The sequence below is a fragment of the Ictalurus punctatus genome, chromosome 9, assembly GCF_001660625.3.
Source record: "Ictalurus punctatus breed USDA103 chromosome 9, Coco_2.0, whole genome shotgun sequence".
NCBI classification, from domain to species: domain Eukaryota; kingdom Metazoa; phylum Chordata; class Actinopteri; order Siluriformes; family Ictaluridae; genus Ictalurus; species Ictalurus punctatus.
In genome coordinates, this window is record NC_030424.2 from 28408351 (window position 1) to 28435029 (window position 26679).

The following is a 26679-nucleotide window of genomic DNA, read 5'->3' on the forward strand; positions in this document are numbered from 1 at the left end:
TAAAAAACGGCCTCATTTAACGACTCCGAGCAGTCCATTTCAATCAAAAATCTTTCACAAACCTTCCTGCACTTCAGCCGCATAACGTCCATGGCGATATTAAAATCTGACCGGTTTAATGATCTGCCCCTATCAACTTCATATCTGCACTCTATGATTCTCTTCTTGATTTTTACACGTGGTCCGTTTGATCCACGGTAAGGAACTTCACTGGAACGCAGCAAAACCAAGTCCGCTGTTAGAAATCCAATGAAACCAAACCACAGCATTATTCTTTAATGTTTTTTTAATTTTTATTTCACGCCGACAAAATAGTTCAATGGTAAATCCTTTGTAACGCTACAGTATTGTGTGACGTTAGCATTCCCGTAGCCGGTTACATACGCACATTCAGAGACCGTCCCCGACGTCATGCTTCAGTATAAGCTGCTATTGGAAATCCCTGTTAGAGGAAATATAACCACACACACACACACACACACTTAGACATAGACAAATGTAACTCATAATACACACTCTGGTCTGGTTTGCATGTCACACATTTTCATATCTAAACCTTGAACACTGTAGAACGATAGCAGTGTATCTGTGGTCAATGCAATACATTCGTTATTGTGATAAATACTGATCATCGATGGATTCTATAAAAGGATCGTGTAGTTAACTCCGAGAATCAAACTGATTTTTGGTTTCATCCCCAAAATAAATCGTGTGTCGTCAAAAACGTGGCAAATCCAGGTAAAGATTTTTTTTTGCTAAACTGCATCAAAAGTATTCCACATGCATTGCTGCTCTGCTCGCCCTCGTGCATCGATGATCGATTCCGTATGTGCGTGTGTGTCCGTGTGCGAGGTTAAAGGTCGCTCTCGCCGTAGAGGGCGGTGGAGAAGGCGGTGTAGTCCAGAGCTCCCGGGACGGCGCCGGGTCCGGTGTAAGGCGGCATCCTGGAGATGCAGTACTCAGCCTGGTCGTGAGGAAGCTCCCGCCGCAACTCGTCTATCAGGATGTACGGCTGGAGGAGAAACGTGTTTCATTTTAATGACGGGTGTCCACAAACTTTTGGCCGGCAGTGCATATATTTTTCAATTTTGTACCGGCTCTGACTTGTCGTAATACAAAATAAGCAGTTTAAACTCGACGGTATATTCCAGATATAAACGTGGAATAATCCGTGCGCGTTATGCGATGTAAATTCGATTGAGTCGAGGTTGAAGGTCGTCTTGAACTGTGTGTGAATTTACAAACACTCGGGAACACGGACGTTTTTCCGAAAATTTTCATGAATAGGAAATTTCTTGCGTAAAAACGCTTGTACGGATGATTTTACGAATAAACCCACAAAGTAATTTTTAAATACATTTATTTATTCTCATGCACACACACACACACACACACACACACACACACACACCTTGTCTGCGGCGAGGATCCTGAAGGATGCGACCACCTGATCTGCCGTGTCCGTGTCTCCGGTCTCTCTGGTCATGAAGTCGATGAAGGACTGGAAGGTTACGACTCCGGTAGCGTTCGGGTCAACCAGCAGCATGATCCGGGCAAACTCCACCTCTCCCTGACACACACACGCACACGCACACGCTCACACACACACACACACACACACACACACACAATAGAAAAGAATCAACCACAGCATCCAAAACGAGAACAGTTTGTACTCCAGCTAATTTAAAATATATTAGCATACAGCATTCTTAATGAAAATATCCATCGGTTCATCATTAAAACTATAATGAAACTGATCATTTTTAGCTCTTCAAGAAATCCTCAGATGAAAAATCCTGTTTAAACAGTCGTTACGGTCAGACCGGCTTAGTGCAAAATGATCATTTAACATATAGCCTTACATACAGTGTATTGACATGGAACGCTACAGTGCATGATGGGAGAATGATGAGTGATCTGATTGGATCACACCTACCAGGTCATAGCCCATTGAAATGAGACACGCCCTAAAATCATCAGTGTCCATTGCGCCATTCTTCTTCTGCGAGGTCAGGGTCAAAGGTCAGGGATCCAGAAATGAGGGTCCACAATGGAGGAAGCAAGAGAAGCATTAAAGAGATTGAGGAAGGAGGACACACACACACACACACACACACACACACACACGAGCCCAATTCTACACAAAGTTTTAAAGTTAAAGACAGATCTGAGGTTAATGCAGGTGAGACAAGTGTATTAGTACTAAAGACTGAAGTTATCTGAAGTTGTAATGCATATGGAAAAGTTTAGATCTGATCTGAGTACAGTACAGAGGCATTAGCTGAAGTGTTCAGTGAATGTTTAAAAATTTAAGGCTGATCTAAGACCAGTACCAAACTGAAGCATTTAGTGAATTTATGATAACTAAAGAACAGTAGCAGGGGATTTGCTGAAATGTCTTAGAGTACATGGGAAAACTAAAAGCTGATCTGAGAACAGTAACAGGAGATTAGCTATAGTGTTTAGTGTATTATAATTAAAGACTGATCTGAGAACAGTAACAGGAGATTAGCTAGTGTTTAGTGTATGTATTATAATTAAAGACTGATCTGAGAACAGTAACAGGAGATTAGCTATAATGTTTAGTATATTATAATTAAAGACTGATCTGAGAACAGTACCAGAGGATTAGCTATAGTGTTTAGTGTATGTATTATAATTAAAGACTGATCTGAGAACAGTAACAGGAGATTAGCTATAGTGTTTAGTGTATTATAATTAAAGACTGATCTGAGAACAGTAACAGGAGATTAGCTATAGTGTTTAGTGTATTATAATTAAAGACTGATCTGAGAACAGTACCAGAGGATTAGCTATAGTGTTTAGTGTATGTATTATAATTAAAGACTGATCTGAGAACAGTAACAGGAGATTAGCTATAGTGTTTAGTGCATGTATTATAATTAAAGACTGATCTGAGAACAGTAACAGGAGATTAGCTATAGTGTTTAGTGTATGTATTATAATTAAAGACTGATCTGAGAACAGTACCAGAGGATTAGCTATAGTGTTTAGTGTATGTTTTATAGTTAAAGACTGATCTGAGAACAGTACCAGAGGATTAGCTATAGCGTATGTTATTTATTAGTGTACCGAGTACCCGTACCCGATCAAAGTGTTTGAAGGAGGAGCGGAACTCGCTCATCTGCTCCTGACTAATGCCTTTGGCGTCGCGGGTCAGAATCTGAGTCTCGATCTCATTAATGGTACGAGCGATGGTGGTCAGGAGCAGCTCCCAACCAACACGGATATGCTGCAGGGAAAGAGAGAAGGAATGAACTAATGGACAGAAGAGTCAGAAAGTTTAGAATGCAATTCAAAAGTGTTGTCGTGGATGATTTTCTAGTTGATATAATATAAACAAAGGATGGGTGCAGATTTAAGGACCAAGACTTTACTGCGTTGCGCTGGCGGGTTTCTTTATCTGACCAGTCAGAGTGTGCGTACCTCCATGGTGTAGCTGGTGTGTTTGTTGTCGAATATGAGCGACTCCTGGATGAGCTGATGGTCTCCCTCCAGTTTATCGATGTTGGGTTTATAGTTGACGATCAAATGCTCGCATTGCTTCAATTGCGTCATCTGGTCCTCCAAAGTCCCGCCCAGTTCCAGGGAGCATCGGCCAATCTCCTGTTACATCATACACACATATACACACACATACAACAATAATCTCCTGTCCTTCTTTAAAATTCTACCCGAATATAAAAACCACCAAACGTCTGAATTAAGTACGTTTACTTGTTTAATCATTTATAATGTAATCAGTAATAAATAATTATTCGAATTTAATCACTTACAGAAAAGCAGGTAAAAGAATATATTACTGTTTGAAAATTGAAACCGGAATTTTCTTGTTTTTTGGGGGGTTTTTTTAATCTATATTGTCTTTGAAATTTCCTGATTTTTGTAATGTGACTTCAACAAAAAGAAAAAAAAAAAAAAAGGTGAATTCAGACTTTTCAAATATCTACACAATTCATTCGCATCAAAATCCCCCTTTCTTTCCTTTCAAGCATCGTAAGATCAACTTCAGGTGCTGGTGAGTGGGATTGAACTTCTTATGTTCCTTCACGTGGGTGGTGTGGATGTGATGGACTAAACGCACTACCTCCACCCGGGTCTGGATCCACGGGCCGATGATGTTGGCCTGGACAGCAAACTGATGCCGGAGCCTCTCGTTAGCATGCTGTCGCGCTAGTTCCTCCTGCAGAGCGCCATCTCTCTGAGGAACCAGCTTCTTCACCTACACACACACACAGAGTATGTCCTGATTTTCAACTCTCTCTGTGTGTGTGTGTGTGTGTGTGTGTGTGTGTGTGTGTGTGTGTCGAACCTTGTCCCACTTGCTCATGATCTCCTCGGTGCTGATGGTGCTGTAGGGGTTGGTGAAGTTACCACGGATACCGTAACTATTGAAGATCTTTTGCACTTCCTGTTGGATGCCCAGGATGGCCTGTCTCTCTGCGTCCGCCTCGGGGAGAGTGGCTTTAAATTGTTCGTGGGCTGTGATGAGAGTCTACAGTATAGCATTATAATTTTGCATTATAAAATGACCTTTAGATGCATTTACGTGTGTGTGTGTGTGTGTGTGTGTGTGTGTGTGTGCGCGCACCTGGACTTCCTCAATAGTGTGCACTATGAACATGTCCTGCAAGTCCTCCATGGCTCCCTCCATCCAGTTGTTGAAAGGAGCAGATCTCTTCGCGTACTCCAGGAACAGCTGCTCCACCGTCTCCAGAAGCTTCTCAGTCCTCTGAACACATACACACACAGAGACACACAGAGACGCACGCATACACACACAGAGACACACAGAGACGCACAGACAGACACAGACAGACACAGACAGACACAGACAGACACAGACACAGACAGACACACAGACAGACACACAGACAGACACACACACACACACACACAGGTACACACAGATGAGCACACACACACACACACACACACACACACACACACACACACACACACACAGGTACACACAGATGAGCACACACACACACACACACACACACACACACACACACACACACACACACACACACACACACACACACACAGAATATTCAGTATATTTTCCAAAAAATAATTTTTTTCAGGAAAACACACACAGACGCACAGACGCACAGACACACAGACACACAGACACACACACTTCGTACCTCCAGCGCCTCGCGGCGTTTCTGGGTGAGCGTCCCGAGCTTGTCCCAGACATCACAGATACTCTGACACCTTTGATTCACTGCTGCTACATCATGATAGTCCAACTCACTGTTACACACACACACACACACACACACACACACACACAGGTAACCATTATACTCAATAATCACTTCACATTATTACGCCTATATACAGTATACACACCAAATCAAGAACACGCACACACACACACACACACACACACACACACACACACACACACACACAGTCAGTTCCTTATGAAATCTATTCTCTCAGAGTAATCCGGTTTTATGGTTTATCGTACAAATATCGTATACTTATTCTTTTAGAACGCAAAACGTGACGCCTGATTTAACGCCACTGAAAACAAAGATGGCCGACAACAAAGTTTTGGCAGTGTGAGAAATTTGTGATTAAAATCTCAGGGCTGCTACGATGCTTTTCTAAAAATTTAAATAGTAATAATAATAATAATAATCCACCAATAGGAAGACGATATAGGACAGTTTACAGGAAAAAGATCAACCTTGGGCTAGTGTGATAGAATACGTCCTGGAGCACATCTTTTATTCATTAAAGAAAAGCATGTTCTACTTCATTTTTTATCCGTTTAAAGCTACATTTCATGTAAATAAGTCCACGAAACCGGTTCCTTCCCATTATCGCAGCTATAAAGAGTCGTTCCCTCACCAGCCTCTCCTTCTTTTCCCTCTCTGAAAGACACAAATAAGCGTCTCGTCACGGAAATCACCGCAACATCGGTGACTATACTCTGTTACTGTACGTTATTAAAGGCTAGAAAGACAGGAAACACATTTTTTTCCCCCCCAGTATCCCTTTTTGCCATTTCATGCCGTGAAGGTCACACACCTTAACGTGTTTAACTGACGCCTTAGATAAGGCAAGCAACGTTCAGATAACACACTCTCCACTATAAGGCCTTATAAAGTCACGCCCGGTGGCTCGCGGTGTAAACGGCGCGCTCTGTTCCGACGCGCTCGCCGCAGCTTTTTGGTTTGGTGTACGAGGTCAGCCAGATTAGCGAGATAAACCAGAAGGTGAACTGAGCCTTTAGCTATGTAATGGAGAGGGGGGGAGGTTAGTGCTTATCTTTCACTCAGAATGTGTGCATCATTATCACACACACACACACACACACACACACACACACACACGATCATATCATCACTCTCACAAACACACACAGGCTTAGACGGAGATAGCATGAGCTAAAATAGGATAGCAGTGACACACAGTGCTGAGAATGCATGCAAGTGTGTAACACAGGAAGTTATTTCATGCTTTTTTCACTAGTTTGGCAGATTACCCATAATCCTCCACATTAGTATTATTATTATTATTATTATTATTATTATTATTAATATTATTATTATTATTTAGAACGTCTAGCGAGCTGTGCTGTATTTTAAACGTGTGTTATGTAAGATAGAAAGGTGTGTTCTAAGTCGGTTTGACATTTGATATTTACTCCTTGGGCCCCACCCACCATGTTCACAAAGCTCCGCCCCCCCCGGGATATACAGTCGACCGTAGCGTAGATGGAGTGTATATAGAATGATTGACAGGCGGCCCGTCCGAACACAAACAAGCAAGTTCTCAGCAGCTTAATAAACGAGTGCGGAGGTGATTTTTGAAAATCATATCATCCAGGTTATTTGAACGAGTAAGATATTAAAATTAAAATAAATTCATTTTAAACGGCCATTGGTCCTTTAAGTAGTCCTGCTCTAGAGGGTTCTTTTAGCCTTCTTGCAATTTGATTCGGTCAATCCTGATGATGTTTACAGAGAAGATGAGACGCAGTTGAAGTCTACACTCGATCTGTTTAAAAGAAGCTAAAACGAGTCGTTACGTATTAATCTTATTCACCACGAGGAGGAGGAGGAGTAGAGGTGGGCGTGGTCAAATCGCGTTGGTCCCGAACGCCTCATACAGAGCATTCGGGCGAACGTTTGATACGTCGATATGCATCATATGCTTGTGAAAGTATGCTGATAATCATGGTATAGAAGGAGCGCCAAATAAACACCGGATTGGATACCGCACGAGCCAAACTGGGACATGTGGGCGGAGCTAAATCGATCACACTGATCATCTATTACGTCTCTATCGGCACAAAGATCTTCAGTTGTAGTCTTGTGTGGCGTCCGGCTTTTGTTTCTCGCTCGTCCCAAAAGTTCGTTTCTAATCGCTACGCAGCGTGATTTCACATTTCGTACGCGTGATCCGAGTAAAAATCCGCCATCGTCTAGCCAGGCCAAATCCAAAATGGCCGCCGATTCACTTTCTTTCTGTCCTACATGGGATATAACGTAACGCGGCCGCCTAGCGCCGTTACAAATAGCTTAGAGAGACGTTTTACAGTACGTGCGTAGCCGCAGAAAACGCATTTTCACTAAAGATAAAAAGTATTGCCCCCCCCCCCCCCGGCTGTCTTTGGGTGTATGCGCGGCTGTTAAGTGAAAGTTTGTGCCCCTTTCATTTCCATAAAGACATTCCAGTTACTGTCGTGGTCACGCTGTGATTGAAATAAACTTGCCATGTTTTGAGAGAGAGAGACAGCGAGAGACGACATGTTTTTTTTGAAAAATTCCCTTACAGAACGGAGTGGAACGGTAATCCCCAAACACACATATGGATAACACAGAACATCTCCGTGTATATTCATGAACAGAAGAAAATTCAGTACGCCAGAGCCGCTCTACTCGCACTAACCTGACCAGACATTACCTGCTGACGCTTAGCAAAAAGTTGGCACGGTGTTAGCAGTACAAGTTAGGGGTCAAAAGGTCGTACTTAAGTTCTTGTGCAATGGCAGCGATCTGCTCTACTCTGTCCTGATGAGCCGAGAGATCGCTCTCAAATGCTTCATGCTTCCTCAGCAAAGCTCGAACTTCCATCAGCGAAGCTGATTCGTAGTCTTTCTGAATCAAGAGCTCCTCTTTACCTGTTACACACACACACACACACACACACACACACACACACACACACACACACACAAAATTCAACTGTTTGAATGAAATCTATCTGAATAGCCTGTTATATACAGCGATATTTCCAAATGTTCAGGATGCCATGTATATGTTTTTAACTCGCCTGAGGCCCAGGTCTCATGAGTGGTGGCTTTCTGGCGGAATTTCTCAGCCAGGTGGTCGACCCTCAGGAGTTTGCGGATCTCCGTCAGCAGCCACTCCTCGTAGCCTTTCTCCGCCTGCTCCAGACCCTGCCACGCACTCGCTATATCCTACGCACACCCAAACACACACTAAAACTCAACTGTAGAGTTCGACTATAAGGTTCTTGACATTTCCTGCTTTAGTTGCCACCATCTTTGGAGCGATTTCTATACTTTATAGATGACTATATTACTATATACTAGGATTATACAGAATAAGGCTGCTTTTACACTGTGCGATGTTATCTGGGCCGAATTCTATAAGAAACCGTGTGATGATGTGTTCTCCGTGTTACACTGGACAATGAAGATCCCGCGATTACGTCAGCAAATGGGATTTGCAGCTGGAACTAACGAGCTGCTGTTATGGAAACTTTATCGGCACCTTCTGACCAATCAGATTTGAGAATTCCACAGCGCTGTGGTATGGCTCGAGCGTGTGGGTGTGTCTCACCGACACCATCTTCCCCTCAGAAGGCATGAAGGCAGGACGGTTGCTGATGCGCAGTTTGGTCTGCAGTGTGTTGAAGTTGATCTCCAGCTGACATTTCTCCTGCACTTTGGGCGGCTTGTGGAGGCGACGGTAATCACGGAAATCCTCCAGCTTACGCTGCATCAGAGCCACGGACTTCTCCGACACGCGGTTCTCCAACCACGGGGTCGTGCGCATTATCCACTCCAACAACTGAGGGGGAGAGGAGAGGAGAGACAGAAGAGAAGAGAAGACACAAGATGATACGAGACAGAAGAGAAGAGAAGAGAAGAAACAAGATGAGATGAGACAGAAGACGAGAAGACAAGACGAGAGAAGAAACAGAAGGAGAAGAGACAGAAGAGAAGAGAAGGCAAGACAAGACACGAGACAGAAGAAGAGAAGAGAAGAAACAAGATGAGATGAGAGAAGAGGAGAAGACAAGACGAGAGAAGAAACAGAAGGAGAAGAGACAGAAGAGAAGAGAAGGCAAGACAAGACACGAGACAGAAGAAGAGAAGAGAAGAAACAAGATGAGATGAGACAGAAGAGGAGAAGACAAGACAAGAGAAGGCAAGACAAGACAAGAGACAGAAGAAGAGAAGAGAAGAAACAAGATGAGATGAGACAGAAGAGGAGAAGACAAGACAAGAGAAGGCAAGACAAGACAAGAGACAGAAGAAGAGAAGAGAAGAAACAAGATGAGACAGAAGAAAAGACAAGAGAAGAGAAACATACTGCTAGCTGGTAATGTGTGTGTGTGTGTGTGTGTGTGTGTGTGTGTGTGTGTGTGTGTGTACCTCGCTGGCCAGTCTCTCATAATCCTCCATCAGCTTTTCGTTCTCCTGATTCACCCCCAAAAGTTTACAGATTCGGTTAGCAGCAGTCTCCGCCTGCAGACGGACAGAAACAAAATGATGACTGGACAGTTGGAGGGACGAACAGAGAGAGATGGATGGATGGATGGAGGGACGAACAGAGAGAGATGGATGGATGGAGGGACGAACAGAGAGAGATGGATGGATGGAGGGACGAACAGAGAGAGATGGATGGATGGATGGAGGGACGAACAGAGAGAGATGGATGGATGGAGGGACGAACAGAGAGAGATGGATGGATGGAGGGACGAACAGAGAGAGATGGATGGACTGGCGGTTGGAGGGATGAACAGAGAGAGATGGATGGATGGATGGATGGAGGGACAAACAGAGAGAGATGGATGGATGGATGGAGGGACAAACAGAGAGAGATGGATGGATGGATGGAGGGACGAACAGAGAGAGATGGATGGATGGATGGACGAACAGAGTGAGATGGATGGATGGATGGAGGGACAAACAGAGATAGATAGATGGATGGATGGATGGAGGGACGAACAGAGATGATGGATGGATGGATGGAGGGACGAACAGAGAGAGATGGATGGATGGATGGAGGGACAAACAGAGAGAGATGGATGGATGGATGGAGGGACAAACAGAGATAGATAGATGGATGGATGGATGGAGGGATGAACAGAGAGAGATGGATGGATGGATGGATGGAGGGACGAACAGAGAGAGATGGATGGATGGATGGATGGATGGAGGGACGAACAGAGAGAGATGGATGGATGGACGAACAGAGTGAGATGGATGGATGGATGGAGGGACAAACAGAGATAGATGGATGGATGGATGGAGGGACAAAAAGAGATAGATAGATGGATGGATGGAGGGACGAACAGAGATGGATGGATGGATGGATGGAGGGACGAACAGAGATGGATGGATGGATGGATGGAGGGACGAACAGAGAGAGATGGATGGATGGATGGAGGGACGAACAGAGAGAGATGGATGGATGGATGGAGGGACGAACAGAGAGAGATGGATGGATGGATGGATGGAGGGATGAACAGAGAGAGATGGATGGATGGATGGATGGAGGGACGAACAGAGAGAGATGGATGGATGGATGGATGGAGGGACGAACAGAGAGAGATGGATGGATGGATGGATGGAGGGACGAACAGAGAGAGATGGATGGATGGATGGAGGGACGAACAGAGAGAGATGGATGGATGGATGGATGGAGGGACGAACAGAGAGAGATGGATGGATGGATGGAGGGACGAACAGAGAGAGATGGATGGATGGATGGAGGGACGAACAGAGAGAGATGGATGGATGGATGGATGGAGGGACGAACAGAGAGAGATGGATGGATGGATGGATGGAGGGACGAACAGAGAGAGATGGATGGATGGATGGTAATTACTGAAGCACACATATCCCATATTCACACATACACACTATACCTGTTCTGCTCCAGCAAAAGCATGGTAGAAGCAGGACACATACGTCATTATGGCTCTCTCATCAGGTTTCGGAGTGTTCACGATGTCTAGACGAGATGAGACGTGAGATTAAAAACAGGACAGGAGACAAGAGGGAAGGATAAAAGAAAGATCAAGAGAAGAGGAGAAATAAAGAGGAACGCTACAGAGAGGAGACGGATTTACGAGTATCGGGGTCTCACTTAATGACTGAAAGAGAGCTAAACTTTTTTTTCCAAGCACAAAAGCTTTGCATCACATGATCTCGAGTCACCCAAGAACATCTAACGGTGTTCAGCACACGCAGTCTCACCTTCCGCGTCCAGCATCTTAGGAATATCGAGGTGTTTCTCTGCCACGTCAAACGCCAGATTCAGATTCCCCAGAGGATCGTCCTGTACAGACCGAAGAGATCAAGAGTTCATTCCTTCTGGCAAATTCCAAATGACACATGACCGAGTCCACACACGCAGAGCCGAGCAGGTGAGGGTTAAAGTCAGCAGCAGCTCATGACCACAGATTTGGGTTTGTGAGACTGAAATTAACAAAACAGCCTTAAAGAAAATGATGCTGATTGGCGATTACTCTTGATTTATGCTATACGCTGCTATCTAGAGAATTTTTAGATGAACCCTGTAACAGGAGACAATGTACTGTCCAGTCATCCAGCATACAGTCTAGCAGCTCGTTTTGGGCGGTTTTGTTTAAGTGTCTTAAAAGGTAATATCTTTACCCGTGGTTTACATGTTTCAGAAGAATTTCCAGCCCAACTGGAAATGGAGATACGTTTCTTTCTTTTTCTGAGCTTTCACACGAGTAATTCACACATGTTTCCGATATACGGATATTATCCCTCTACCGATCGTTGCAATATATCTTACAATAGAAATGCTCCTGTACTTCGCAGACAGACTTGTCTGTACTTACACTGTCATTTTGAGGAGATGTATTCAATTTAATCCAGGTTATTTGCTATCAGTGGAAAGAGATTATGTTTAAACTAGCGCAATCTGGCAACCCGGTCATCAACTGTCCTAGTTATTCGAGCATTGGGCAGGATCGAGTCTAAAAGCGTTTGTTGCAGTTCTCAGTTTTGGCCACTAGGGGCAATAATGAACCTACGGGGTTCTGTGGACATTTTGTGGTCTGTGGTATAACCACAGGGGATCGGTGAGATTATTTCTAAAAAAAATAATAATAATAAAATAAATATTCATCAAAATTATGAGAGGTATTTTTATTAAATATATCCCAAAATATACTTTAAATATATATATTATATATATATATATATATATATATATATATATATATATATATATATATATATATATATATATATATATTTTTTTTTTTTTTTTTTAACCCCGTAACATTTTTCACGCATCCAACTCTCTCACTAACGTAGATTACCGTACTCATTCTGGAGTGATACACATTCACCGTGTCGTGGTTTGCGCATGGTTCGAAATGTGTCCAACATTGATGGGTTGGAAAAAAAAAACATTTTTAAATACAGAGTAAATTCAGAGTAATAATCAAATTAAGCATAATGCTAGCAATAAAAACGTGTGAACCTTTTAATGTCCACTTCCAGGCTGCAAAAACTTCCTTTCAGTTTCAAACAAAAGAAACGTGTGTGTCGTTGTGTAGTGCGAAACGTGTGGAATGTCAATGTACAAAACTGTCGCCGTGGATGTGAAATTAACGTGAACAGCTGGAAGTATATTAAATCTAATCCTGATTAGATTTAATATACTAAATCTAATCAGGATTAGATCAAATCTAATCCTGATTAGATTTGGTCGGCATGTACACGCAACAAGATTTAGTCTGCATGTTCCCACTGAAGCTAAGCAGGGTTGAGCCTGGTCAGTACCTGGATGGGAGACCTCCTGGGGGAAACTAAGGTTGCTGCTGGAAGTGGTATTAGTGAGGCCAGCAGGGGGCGCTCACACTGTGGTCTGTGTGGGGTGTAATGCACTGGTATAGTGACAGGGACTCTATAATGTAAAAACAGCACGGTCTTAAATGGTTAAACCGAGGTCCTGACTCTCTGTGGTCATTAAACATCCCAGGACACTTATCCTAAAGAGTAGGGGTATGTGTCCTGGTGAAATTCCCCCATTCCCAAAATAATCTCCATCTCTGAATTGGCTATATCACTGTCCTCTCCTCTCCACTAATAGCTGGTGTGTGTTCTGGAGCACTATGGTTGCCGACGCATCATCCAGGTGGATGCTACACATTAGTGGTGGTTGAGGAGACCTCCCCCATACTATGTAAAGAACTCTGAGTGTCTTGAAAAGCGCTATATAAATCTAACTGTAACTAACTAGACATCAGGAATGCCCTTGGCGCAGCCTCTCCTATCCACCTGGTGTGTCAATCAAACCCCACAGTCAGACACTGCACCTTCCACTAGTTCCGGGACGAGATTTCTAACACTTACACACACAGGAACTCACTCATCGAAAACCAGGAAGCGCCACTTGGGATTGCTACATTTTTAAATATCTCAAATCCATAATCATGCGGTCTCTCCTCCGACTAGCAATCGGATCAACCGAACTCCTGCGCTCAGGGTTCGACAAATTTCCACATTTGTTAACAGCAAAGACGACAACACCGGATGCCGTGACACATTTTTTCCTCAAAACAGAGCGAGGGATTAGCCATGCTAGCCCATTTATTCCTGTCAGCCCTGGCAGAAGTGACCTTTCTCTAGGTTTGCAGCTTACAGAGAGCCATGTGTGTGTAACAGAAGTGCGGTTTTCATCGGAACGACGTCTGGACGGAAATAACAGGACGTTCTTTTTGTCTGTATCTTTCACCACAGAAAGATGTCCGTATGACACCTTCAGAACTCTTCCTACAGTACACGATGCGACCTGCACGACTAACGTGGCACGTTTGAGGGTGTATTTACTTTTGTACTTTATAGAGTGGGGTTTTTGTTTTTTTTTCATGCGCTATGAATGCCTGAATTTCTCAGCTGTTCATGTCTCAAGTCCCAAAACTGCTTTTCTATTCTCAGATGGATTTTGAACAGTGGACAACTGATCCCTCATGTGTCCATGAGTCAGATCGGATATCTGGGGTACCTGTGTGTGTGTGTGTGTGTGTGTTTGTGTGTTCTATTGTTCTCTGTATGCCGGTAAACAGCTATAGCAGATCCACAGGGACTTTCTGATGTCCCTTTACTAGAACACTGAGCCTGGGACAAAAACCTGAGGATTACCCTAACCATAGTTTTACCTGGAGCCAAGGGTAACAGCTGTGTGTGTGTGTGTGTGTGTGTGTGTGTGTGTGTGTGTGTGTGTGTGTGTGTTCCCATTTACCCCAGACTGAACTGACTGGCCTGGCTTGTCTAAATAAATCCTTTGACTTCAGCGTCTAATAAAATCCTTGATGCCTTGATGCACTCAAACCCACTTTAGAGGATCACGCATTAGCATACAAACCGCTAAAGCAACTTTGTTTTAACAATTTCTTTAGCTAGCTATTGTTATCTAGCCCATTAAAGCATGTATACCATAGCTAGCGATCAGTAAGTACGGGCTAGTCATAACTAGCCTACGTGAATGCTATCTAGTTATTGCTACATAGCCCGTAACTGTGTGTACATTAGCAAGCTACTCCTGGCTAGTTCATTACAGTGTGTTTACATTAGCTAGCAACTGCTACGTAGCCGGTAACTTTCTGTCCGTTAGCCAAAAGCTAAAAAGGTTAAAAGATAAAAGCTAAAACGGTTGTTGTTTTTTTTCCCCAGAATTGCTGAATTTATGAAACATATGAAACTAGTAAATGTAAGCTATAGTACATTTTAATACACGCGACTGAAAGGTTTCTCACGACGTTAAAAACCTTTCGATCTGAAGGCGTGAATACGACGTACTCATTTCTTTCATTAGAAAACTAACGTTTTATTTACAGAAAAATATATTTAAACGCACGACTCGGAGGGAAATCTTCCGATGAGAGTCCGGCATCGGTGTGCACTCCTTTAATACTGTTTAAAAAAACATCTCGGGGAAATTCCTCAAGAAATCCGGTGAGAAAACGCCGAGAATACGTTTCTGGAATATTCTAGATGAAAACGGTGTCTGCATTGAAGATGCTGAAATACTCAATTATTTCAGTTTATTTGGGATTTATCATCACAACATAATTTTTTTTCTTCACATTTTATAATAATAATAATAATAATAATAATAAAGATCGAGTGTGTCTAAACTTTTGACCGGTAGTGTGTACGAGTCATTACAACATTACTACAAGACCATCCGTAATGACGATACATCGTTTTACTTTACACGCCTGTATTTCTGTTAATAACCGTAAAATGAAGTAACTACATATTTACGTCCTGTAGCCTTTTAGCTTATTATAAGTGGCTTTCATATAATTATATTGCGTATTAGTAGCAGTGGATTAATAGCACGGTCCTCCAGCCTCTGAAGCGATTTCCCCTGACAAACAGTGACTAAAATAGCACCAAAAGAACGTTCCCCGTGAATTCTTTATTTTAACCGGATGACTAAAATGCTCAGTCCGTCAGTGGCACTGGCAGTTTATCAGAAGGCATCTGTCGGCTAAATTCCTGCAGCTATTCCGGGGGTTGGAAAACTCAGTCTCTCCCTTGTGTTCGGAGAAAAGTGCGATGGACTTTATTCACCTTACATTATACCAAATTTATCGCGGATCAAAAGCGAGCGACGGTTTAGATTCAGTACGTTATCCAAAGATGTCTGTATTCCGAATGAACAGCTAGCTCTTAATAGTGGATTAAGACTTTTGGACCTTACTGTACACCACAGGCTGCTGAAAAAAAATTTTTTAAAAAGTGATTAATAGGAGTGGTTAGTCTCTATGAATCTCAAATACACACATGAGGACGTTTTGCACGTGTGTGATGTTATGACACAACAAATCACTCGTTAGCATAATGGCGCTTCTAGATTAACGTGACCGTTTGAAAGAATCCAGAGACTTGGATCAGTGACGTTAATATCAGGGGTCAAGGGTTAACACGGGGTCACACGGGACACCTTGTTGAGCTTGGCGTAGTCGATGAGGTCGGGCCTGTGCCTGTGGATGAGGGCGCAGAACGCCAGGCCGTCCTTCCAGCTTCACCACGCCCGTTGAAAGGTCAGAAGGTCAAACATGTTACCAAAAGACATTTCTGGTCATTTCTAGTAAACTTGAGTCGAAGTACTAACCTTTATCCCTTTAGGGTCAGGTTGAAAAGTCAAAAGGTAAAATAAAACTCCACTAGCATTTAGCATTAGCTGTTATCGAATAATATTTCTGTTAACCATCTATAAAGTACAGCTGCAGGTACGGCGGACAGTATGGTGTTTTCCATTCAGCTCTATTATGTGAATTTTAAAATGCGCCAATCAAAATACCCGAACGTACATATATACGAAATTAGACATGATATGCCTAAATATGGAACAATTCGAATTTCTTTTCTGATTTTAATTGCCAATCTGTAAACTGTAATAAAACGTAATAAAAAGTGTGGTCAGAAACTTCTGACTCGTGTTTTTACTCGGCTTAAATGATTCGGATTTGTGTACAGCGTTATAGCACTCACCTGACATGAAAGTTCTGTACGTTAACATTCCTGTACGGAGCCGTCTTCCTCTGACACCACAAGAGCAGGCCTTCTTTAGCCGAGGTTTCTAAACGTACACAGTAAACAGCGATAGGGTTTAGTAGGACTTCACTACAAATCAAAACATCCATCCATCCGTTTTCTATACCACTTATCCTACGCAGGATCATGCGGAAGCCTGGAGCCTATCCAAGAGGACCTTTGGGCACAAGAACACGCTGGACGGGGTGCCAACCCATCACATGGCACAATCGCACACACATTCACACGCACTACGGACGATTTAGAGACGCTAATCAGCCTACAACGCGTGTCTTTGGACTGGGGGAGGAAACCGGAGTACCACCGAAAGCACGGGGAGAACGCGCAAACTCCGCACACACAGGGCGGAGCCGGGATTTTTCCATCTCTCTTAAAGTTATTAAGCACAAATTTCTCTCTCGTGAAGTCTTTCCCATGTTGGAAGACTTTACCTCTGACTGTTACAAAGTGCCGACACTGGAGACTCCTTCCATCCTTTGTTAAATAACAACAAAATCTGATCATTATTAGAGTGTGTGGTGCGTCCGCCGTACGAGTCCCTGTGTACTGTATAGCGTTACCGTAGAAACGATAACGTTAGCGCAGATGTATTAACATAAACCCGTGATTTGCAGATGCACAACGATACTACATTCTAAAACACAAATATATACGTTTTTATTAACTGCGATTATTCCTCTCAAACAGGCTTTAACGATGATTTTTGAAAATGTTTTTATTTTTTTAAGAGCAATCAACCGATCTCGTTCCAGATTTCTCAATAACAGACATCTTACGCCAAAATAAATCAAAAGAAGACGAACGACGGCCGTACGACGACGATAACTGATAGGATGCCGTCGTCTCGTCTTATTCGAATCGTGCCCTGGCGACATATTTTACGCAGAAAAAGTCTCTACGTGTACCTTTAAAAGGTGATACTGGTGTGAGATCTTCTACACGGTATCAGTCCTGAATTGCGCTTGCTATTCAAACCGAAAGATTGTTGACGGAGCTGTCTTACATCAGAGCTCCTAAGTTAGCGCCCTGATAACGCCACTTACGCCTGCCGATCTCCTCACACTCGCGTTCCTCAAACGCGGAGTAAACAAGACAGCACCTCCGTTCCCCTCGGTTACAAAGGAAACCACTCGCCGGCAGTGTGTTAAAGAATCGACTCCATGAGCGAACCGTGTTGAGACGTTTACACAGTCCGTGTTTTCCTACGCGACTGTAATACATATATAATCACATTGAAGTCTTATTGATTATTCATTTGACTTTCACGTTGTACCTCACTTACATGACAGTTTAAGCAATGGCCATATCCACACTACATCCCTTTAATAATACAAAATAATCCGAACAAAAGAACAGGTTCAGATCGATCATCTAGAACAGATTTAAAGTGCACCTATTATGGTTTTTCAAATATTCCCTTTCATGTAGTGTGTTTATATACGGAGCTGTTTGTGAATGTAAAAAGTCTGCAAAGTTTCAAAAATCAAAGCGCACGACAAACGGAGTTATCGACGCCCAAAAGAAGGAACCGATTCTGAACAGCTGAATCGACTCGTTAGTGATTCCAGACTTTACTTCCTGTACTAATCTATGTAGGTTCGTAACATAAAGCCCCGCCTCTGGTCTTCATCAGCTGCTCGCTGACAGCGGTAGACCGATCACGACAGACTGGGACGTCTGACCAATCAGAGCAGAGTATGATCTCTGAAAGGAGGAGTTTCGAACGAATCATTTAACGAGTCGTTTGCGACACTGAGGAAGAAAGGTAACGCTGCAGTTTAAATTATGAGCACGTTAAAGTGTTCTTTGATCTCGGATGCACGTAAATCTATCGTACGAGTCTGTGCATAATTCTATACACCGTTTTTTTTTTGGTTATGATTTTAATTACAGCTGAAAGATATGTGCTTTCTGCCTACTGCTGAAATTCATACTGCATGTATGACAGCTATCCTGAAGTACACTGGTGTGTTTCAGCCTGCTTTCTAACATCAGAGCTGAAAGCGTAAGGTATTTTTGATCTGGTTTATACTCGATGTGTGACTATATGTGAACGTAGATGTACTAGGAATACCAAAAAGTAGTCGACTCTGAATCAGTCGAATCTGATTCAGGCCATCACCATTTTAGAACCAGTGTGTCTATTCGCTGAGGAACAACACCGATGGCGCTTTGCCAACGTTTACAACGATTCAATTACTAATGCACAAAACAAACATCGCACGTTTTAACATTTTAGGGTTAGGTTAATTTTTTTTTAATCCCAAGATTCAACAATGTTCCTGTTCTCACCAAGTTCCTGTTGCTCAAATATGTCACATCAACAATTTTACTTTGCTACACATGTTTTTAAAATCCGTTGATTATTAGTTGATTATTATTATTATTTTCAGTAAATATATTTCCAATGAGGCTATTCACATGAAATTTTCACCAGACATCAGTATTAACTCAAGAAATCGGGAAATATAAAGAATTCCCAACAATAAAGTTCATGAATGAAGTTATGTGGAATAAAACGGAAAGACACGGGGAAAAAGGTATTGAACACGCCAACTGAAATTTATTTAATACTTAGTGGAGAAGCCTTTGTTTGTAACGACAACTACAAGACGCTTCCTGTATGAAGAAATTAATCAGCCGCAGTATTCAGGTGTGATTTTGGCCCGTTCTTCTAAACATATTGTCTTTAAATCTTGTTCAGTTGGATTCAAGTCAGGTGATTGACTCGGTCATTGTAACACCTTCATTTTTTTTCTCTGAAACCAAGTGAGAGGCTGTGAGACCAACTGAGAGGCTGTGAGACCAATTGAGAGGCTGTGAGACCAATTGAGAGGCCAATTAAGAGGCTGTGAAGCCAACTGAGAGGCTGTGAAGCCAATTGAGAGACCAATTTGAGGGGCTGTGAGACCAATTGAGGGGCTGTGAGACCAATTGAGGGGCTGTGAAGCCAACTGAGGGGCTGTGAAGCCAACTGAGGGGCTGTGAAGCCAACTGAGAGGCTGTGAAGCCAATTGTGAGACCAATTGAGGGGCTGTGAGACCAATTGAGAGGCCAATTAAGAGGCTGTGAAGCCAACTGAGAGGCTGTGAAGCCAATTGAGAGACCAATTTGAGGGGCTGTGAGACCAATTGAGGGGCTGTGAGACCAATTGAGGGGATGTGAAGCTAATTGAGGGGATGTGAAGCCAACTGAGGGGCTGTGAAGCCAACTGAGGGGCTGTGAAGCCAACTGAGGGGCTGTGAAGCCAACTGAGAGGCTGTGAAGCCAATTGAGAGACCAATTTGAGGGGCTGTGAGACCAATTGAGGGGCTGTGAGACCAATTGAGGGGCTGTGAAGCCAATTGAGGGGCTGTGAAGCCAACTGAGGGGCTGTGAAGCCAACTGAGGGGCTGTGAAGCCAACTGAGGGGCTGTGAAGCCAACTGAGGGGCTGTGAAGCCAATTGTGAGACCAATTGAGGGGCTGTGAGACCAATTGAGGGGCTGTGAAGCCAACTGAGAGGCTGTGAAGCCAATTGAGAGACCAATTTGAGGGGCTGTGAGACCAATCGAGGGGCTGTGAGACCAATTGAGGGGCTGTGAAGCCAATTGAGAGACAAATTGAGGGACCAATAAAAGCCCTGTGAATGCGCTGTCACTATAGAACCAATAGCATCAGATAACATCCATCCATCCATTTTCTGTACCGCTTATCCGACACAAAGTCGTGGGAAGCCTGGAGCCTATCCGTTAGATAACAATATAACTACAACAATAACTGTAGAACGAGTGCGGTAATATCGATCGAGCATGTTACAGCCGGGACAACTTTCTAAACCCAGCCCTGCTCTTATATGAAAACAGTGCACACCTTCTGACCAGTCAGATTCGAGCATTCAACCTGCTTTGATATATAAATAAATGAACAAACAAACAAACAAATAAATAAATAAATCGGTACAAAATAATAAATCTGTGTTGATTCCGGAACCGAGAGCGTGCAGCAGGAAACTCAGGGCCGACATCAGAGCAGTATAACTGCACAGTAAATGTGTTTTATTATTAGTCTAATCATTAATACATTTATTCATTTAGTAGAGGCTAAATTTATCCAAAGAGGAAATACAAGCAGGGCGATATATATATATATGAAGCGGAGAACAATACAAGTAGTCCTACCACGCACCATTTATTACTATTTTATTCCTATTGTTGTACCTTCTACGGAGATGTCCTGAATGGCGAATCTCAAGATGATGGTCCAGATCATTCCGAGAGTCATCTTCACGTTCCCGTCCACGATTTCTGCACACACACACACACACACACACACACACACACACACACATCAGTACACACTCAGCATGTCCACAACAGAGCAGTGTGAATAGCCAAACACACAAATCCTACACTTTGTATAATATGTGAAATAAAAAACACACCTTCAGCGCCGATGGAGACGAGCTTGACTCCCTTGCTGGTGATGAAATCGAGTGCTTTGTTGACGTTGGCTATTTTGTGAAACCGCATTTTCCCTCGGTCAGGCTTGGGTAACCGCTCACCTGTAACAAAACAGGAAATAAGCGCATAATGTATGGTGTCGTGAGGAAGGGGCGGGGGGGGGGGGGGGGGGGGTGAAATGGGCACGGAAAACATACACGTAGCATACATGGAACGTAAAATGTGCACGTGTGTACCTGAGATGACTTCGAGCAGAAGCATGAGTTTGAGGCCATTCCTAAAGTCGTCCTCGATGTTCTCGATCTGTGTGCCAGCCTTTCGCAGGTGGGAGTTACACCACGCAGTGAACGTCTGAGACACACACACACACACACACACACACGCACCTCAGACATCTACAGTGCTTAAGGGTTCTTTGGTTGTCCCTCTTGGGGAACCGTTAAAAGGTTCTTATAAGGTACTGTGTAGCTTCTACGTGGGTTCAATGTTCTAACAGTTGTTCTAAACGGTCGTTCCCTCACCAGCCTCTCTTTGGTTCCTCTCTTTTGAAGTTAATAAAACAAACGAGTCAGATTAGAGAGAAACTCCTGTGCTGGAAAAATTTAAGTCACCGATTTACCTCGGAAAAAACTCTGAAAATGAATCAACGCCTTCTGACCAATCAGAATCGAGAATTCAGCACCGTCGTGGTTGAATATTAAAATAACAAAACGATATATTGTGCAGCACTAATGACTCTGAAGGTATACAGTAAGATTACTGTTCAGCCGCTGACATCATCTCTCTGAGTCACACACACACACACACACACACACACACCTGTCGGGTGGAGGATCACAGGTGATAAATCAACCGCAGACTTTCCTCTGACATGATGCCCGGGATTTCTTTGATTAATTCCATGAACGAGTCGGCCTCTCTGACATGCTCTCCAGTAATACCTGACCTTCTCCTGACTTAAGTAGAAGCGCCATGTGTATATATGGGTTTCGCATTTGTTACTCATACACCGGGATCTCAGTTTATCAGGAACACCACACACACACACACACACACACACTCAAACGCACACAATCCATCGTGCAGATCAGCAAATGGTTGTAGTTGACCTGTATTATAGTTGGTTACCCATCATAAAACTAATGGACTGACGATCACATCCATACGTGGTTCTTCCCCAAATGGTTTCCCACAAAGATTCAAGCGCACAATTGTACAGAACGTCTTTGTATGCTGTAGCTTTACAATTTCCCTTCACTGGAACCCTGTTCCAGCATGACAGTGCCCCTGTGTACAAAGCGAGCTCCGTGAAGCCATGGTGTGTGAAGACTAGAAGAAGTTGGAAGAACTCGTGTCCTGCACAGCACCATGACCTCAACCCCACTGAATCATCATCATCATCATCATCATCATGTTTGGGATGAACTGGAACTGGAGTCTCCTCACCTCAACCTCACTAACACTTTTGTAGCTGAATGAACACGCATCCCCACAGCCACGCCCCCAAAATCTAGTAGAAAGCCTTCGCGGAAGACTGGAGCGCATTATAACAGCAAAGGTGGTACCAACTCTATAATAACGGGCAAGGTTTTTGGAATGGTCGTGCGTCCACAAACTTTTGGCCGTATCACATATTATCCATCGATATTAGATCTGCGTGTGCAGTCTCCGAAAGCCCGACACATACGGAAGTATCGGAACAGCAAGGCCAATTCATGCGTTTCTGACGTAGACTGACGACATTTGGGTTCGAGTTGAAAAGATGAGAAGAGAGTTTAAGCATTTCAGATTTTATTTCCTGGTATTTAGACGTAGAAACGTCTTAAAACGTCATAGAACGTAGCACGTTTTTGTACGAGACCACACAATTTGCAGGCGGGGAAAAACATTGGAACACGTGACTGACAGGTGCGTGTTAGCCTAGGTGTGTCCTGTTAGATTGGTTGTTTAAACAATAGTAGCTTTCCGTTTCACCTGGGAAGCATGTATTTGGTGTTAAAAAGGATAAGACAACATGAAGATCAGAGAGCTGTCTATGGGAGAAGAGCAAGCCATTCTGAAGCTGAGAAAAGAGGGGAAATCTATCAGAGGCATCGCACAAACGTTCTGCATAACCAATATAACGATGGACCCCGACAGTGGCAGCGCTAGAGATTGACCAGTAACCCAGAACCTTTAACTGGTAATCCACCACTGACCCATTTTGCATGCATTTCAGCCAGAATGTGCTTTTGCTTACATTCACATGTGCCTTTATTTCTCTTTCAGTCCTGTTTCCACCCCTGTCCTGTCATTGGTTAGTTGTTCTACAGTGTTCACCTGTTCTGTGTTTAGTTCTTGATTTAGTTTGTCTGTTTATACCCTGTGATGTCATAATATATTCGCAAAGTCTTACTTGCCTTCACTCTGTGCACACGGCGGCCGTGTCAATAAGATTAGATCATAAAAAAAAATAATAATATATACAAATAAAACTGGAATTTAAAAAGCCATATCTACAACCTGACCGTTTTTATACACAGCACCGGGTCATACAGCGTCAGTTTCTGATTCTATAAGCTTCTGTTACTTGTTAGCGTTGTAGCTCGTGTCCAGAATGAACGGATTGGTCCATTTGGTGTAAGAGCAAGATAGCGAAACTAGCTCCACAACATGAAACGTATTCATGGAAACATAACTCATTATCAATGGAAAGAAATATGAGCAGAGGAAATTCCCTGTGTTTTAAGAGGAACAAACATATTGAATTTGTTTTTTTAGAGTAGGAGTTGTTTTTTTGTTTTTTTTGGACAAACTGTATATTTAATACTGCATATGACTTAAAACAAAAAGACATCGCCTCGTTGAAACGGTCTACTTTTTCGTTTATATTAAAAGCAGGACTGGACCTGGTGTACATCATGGAGCCTTAAGAGTGCCGTCCAGAGTGCATTCCTGCTGAGGTACGGCATTAAAATTAGCTTGTTGACGGGGTGTGTTTTGATAAGAGCTGTGGATTCGAGTGCACTGGATGGGGACGGGGACGTGGAAGCTGGCCGTGACCCAGGGACTCTGATTGGATGGGAAAGAATTTCATTCATCTCTAGAGAGAACGCGTGTCGGTTTGTTGAAGCATGAATGGTGTGATGTGATGGATAAGTATTGATTTATATCATGGAAAATACTCGTTTCTGATTGGCTGGCTCACTGTTTTCTTTGACAACACAGCACTGCCGAATTCTCCATTCTGATTGGTCATGAAGTGTTCTATAACTGCTAGACCATGAGTGAAACACTTTCGGACGTGCTGTTGTAGAAAAATTGTTGTTTTATTCCTCTTATACCGTCGCGTTTTTTAGATTATAACAATCTTCGCTGTCGTTAGATGTTACTATGGAAACAATAACGTATCAAATTGTGTGAAAAGCTACTGTCGATCCGAGTAGTCTTAATTAGAACAGATGAAATGTACGAAGAGTTTGTGCGCTATAGATTAATAGGTAGAGCACAAAGTCCCCCACTTCACCACACAACCATTGTTCCAAACAAAGGAATTCCTCGCCAAGGACATCGGATGAAACCCCATACAGCCATTTGGTCCCGAAGGTTAAAATTAGCCTCAGCATCCTCGCTAATCCTGAGCACGTCATCGTGTGTCAGAAGCCATCTGTTGACAGCAAGCGCATACCGAGCGCCTCAGCCTCTCCAAGTGCCGCTATTGTTAGCAACGATGCCAGATTGGGTGCTTTTCCACACAATTGCTCTATTTTAATCCCGCTGATTTGAGGGGAAATAAGGACTAGTTACAGGCTGACTAGTTATATTCTTTTCAGCTATAACTGCCAGCTAGTGACTACGCTAAACACGTCATAGTTTGCTAGCGCGAAAACAAAGCAACGAATTTCAGCTATTTCAGGAGATGTACATCCCCCCCCACCCCCACCCCCCCAAATAGCACCACAATCTATAACATTCACAGAAACAGCTGAATAGAAACTGAAAAACTCGCAGCAACTGTAAAAAGGACTAGCGTTTGCGTACGAGGCTAGTGTAGCTAACAAACGAGAGACGCTAAGAAGTTATAGGTACGGTTTGGCATCCTGAAAACCGTCACACGCTCGAGTCCAGTTGTTTAGGGTCTCAGAGTCTCAAAAAGACCACGGTTATCTGGTTTCTCACGCTGTATGAAACCGCGTTATCTAGAAACATGGAAGAAATTACGTCGCAGGGCTACAAACTATCGGAGCGCCATCTTGAAACTGGAACCAATGTACCAGAGGCCATAAAATAGTGCACGGTTTTAGTTTTTAACACTTTTACGAAATGGAAAACACCGCGCCGAATTATATTTTATATCATATTATATATCATATATATATATAAAAACCTCGTAGCTCCAGTAGCTGCAGAAATAAACACACGGTGGCTGATTGATGACATTTTGGGATCTCCTGTTCAGTTCATCTGGACTGAGACACTCATTTTAAGGGAATTCTGGGACGGAAAGGTCATGCGACACGACGACGTGGAGATGGAAATATCTCCTGGGATTGAAGAAGTGAAATTGAACCCCTTTAAATGAATAATAAATAGATGGATAAATAAAGAGATAAGAACTGGTGCGCTCTCGGAAATAAGCGTACGAAACTGCACCTTCCGTTGCTGCTCTGATCTTTTGTACCGTCAGTGTGTATTGATCACTTGAAGAGGTGGAGATAGTGAACCTTTAAACAAACTGTGAGGCATGTACCTGGACCATACAGAGCGTAACGCTTTAATACATGACATCTCAGTAAAAGATGTGCAGTAGGGTCCTGAGAAAAGCCTGAGAGCACCAGTGCAGAATCTTGAATATTAATATAGTTGTTTGAAATATTTCAGCATTCTGTTTATTTCTAATTTTAAATATGAAAAGAAAGTGGGGAGAAAAAAAAAAAAAAACAATCCCTGCTTTTGCAAAGTGGTGTCAGACTTTTGGACTCTACTGTATAGTACAAAATATATGAGAGAGAGAGAGAGAGAGAGAGAGAGAGAGAGAGAGAGAGAGAGAGCTACCTTGCGCTGTTGTTTTTCCCAGGCCGGGTCCAGCAGCAGGTCTCGGTCCCACTCATCCTCCTGCATCATGTACTCTTCCTGATAGAAGCCGTTATCGTACAGTACCGAGTTCTCCATCTCAATCATGTCGTTTTCCTCCGGTACGCGCGCGCTCACCTGTTCAATCTGTTGCTCTAAGTTTTTGTTTGTTTATTTGTTTGTTTGTTTGTTTTCTCTCTGTAACAGCTCTTTACACCCTCGAGTCTATCTAAAGTCTGGTTTTCCGTTTTCAGTCCTTCTTGATCTTCTTCTTTCTCTCACTCCTGTTGTCTTCCCAACCGGCTGGCCACGCGCTCACCGGCGCAGCTGT

General features: G+C 43.1%; 1 protein-coding gene across 1 annotated transcript; it reads right to left on the reverse strand.

Annotated features, from left to right (window-relative positions):
- Positions 1-268: 268 nt before the first annotated feature.
- Positions 269-26679, reverse strand: actn2b (actinin, alpha 2b). Its single transcript, XM_017477196.3, has 21 exons — positions 26331-26679; positions 21533-21647; positions 21278-21397; positions 21054-21140; positions 16793-16880; positions 16242-16320; positions 11504-11585; positions 11173-11258; positions 9674-9766; positions 8856-9086; positions 8323-8470; positions 8020-8170; positions 5178-5286; positions 4616-4756; positions 4337-4519; positions 4112-4246; positions 3451-3630; positions 3110-3256; positions 1940-2005; positions 1412-1570; positions 269-1012 (listed from the first exon to the last, which is right to left on the reverse strand). Exons 1-21 carry the CDS (start codon positions 26454-26456, stop codon positions 854-856), a joined length of 2685 nt encoding a protein of 894 aa, XP_017332685.1. The 5' UTR covers positions 26457-26679; the 3' UTR covers positions 269-853.

What these genes read in the sequence shown, in the direction of transcription:
- actn2b (XM_017477196.3), bottom strand. Translation starts at nt 26,456, where the DNA reads ATGATTGAGATGGAGAACTCGGTACTGTACGATAACGGCTTCTATCAG. An exon ending in GTACAGAACTTTCATGTCAG is followed by an intron (nt 16,321 to 16,792) that starts GTGAGTGCTATA and finishes GGCGTGGTGAAG; the next exon opens with CTGGAAGGACGGCCTGGCGT. An exon ending in CTTTTGCTGGAGCAGAACAG is followed by an intron (nt 9,767 to 11,172) that starts GTATAGTGTGTA and finishes GTCCGTCTGCAG; the next exon opens with GCGGAGACTGCTGCTAACCG.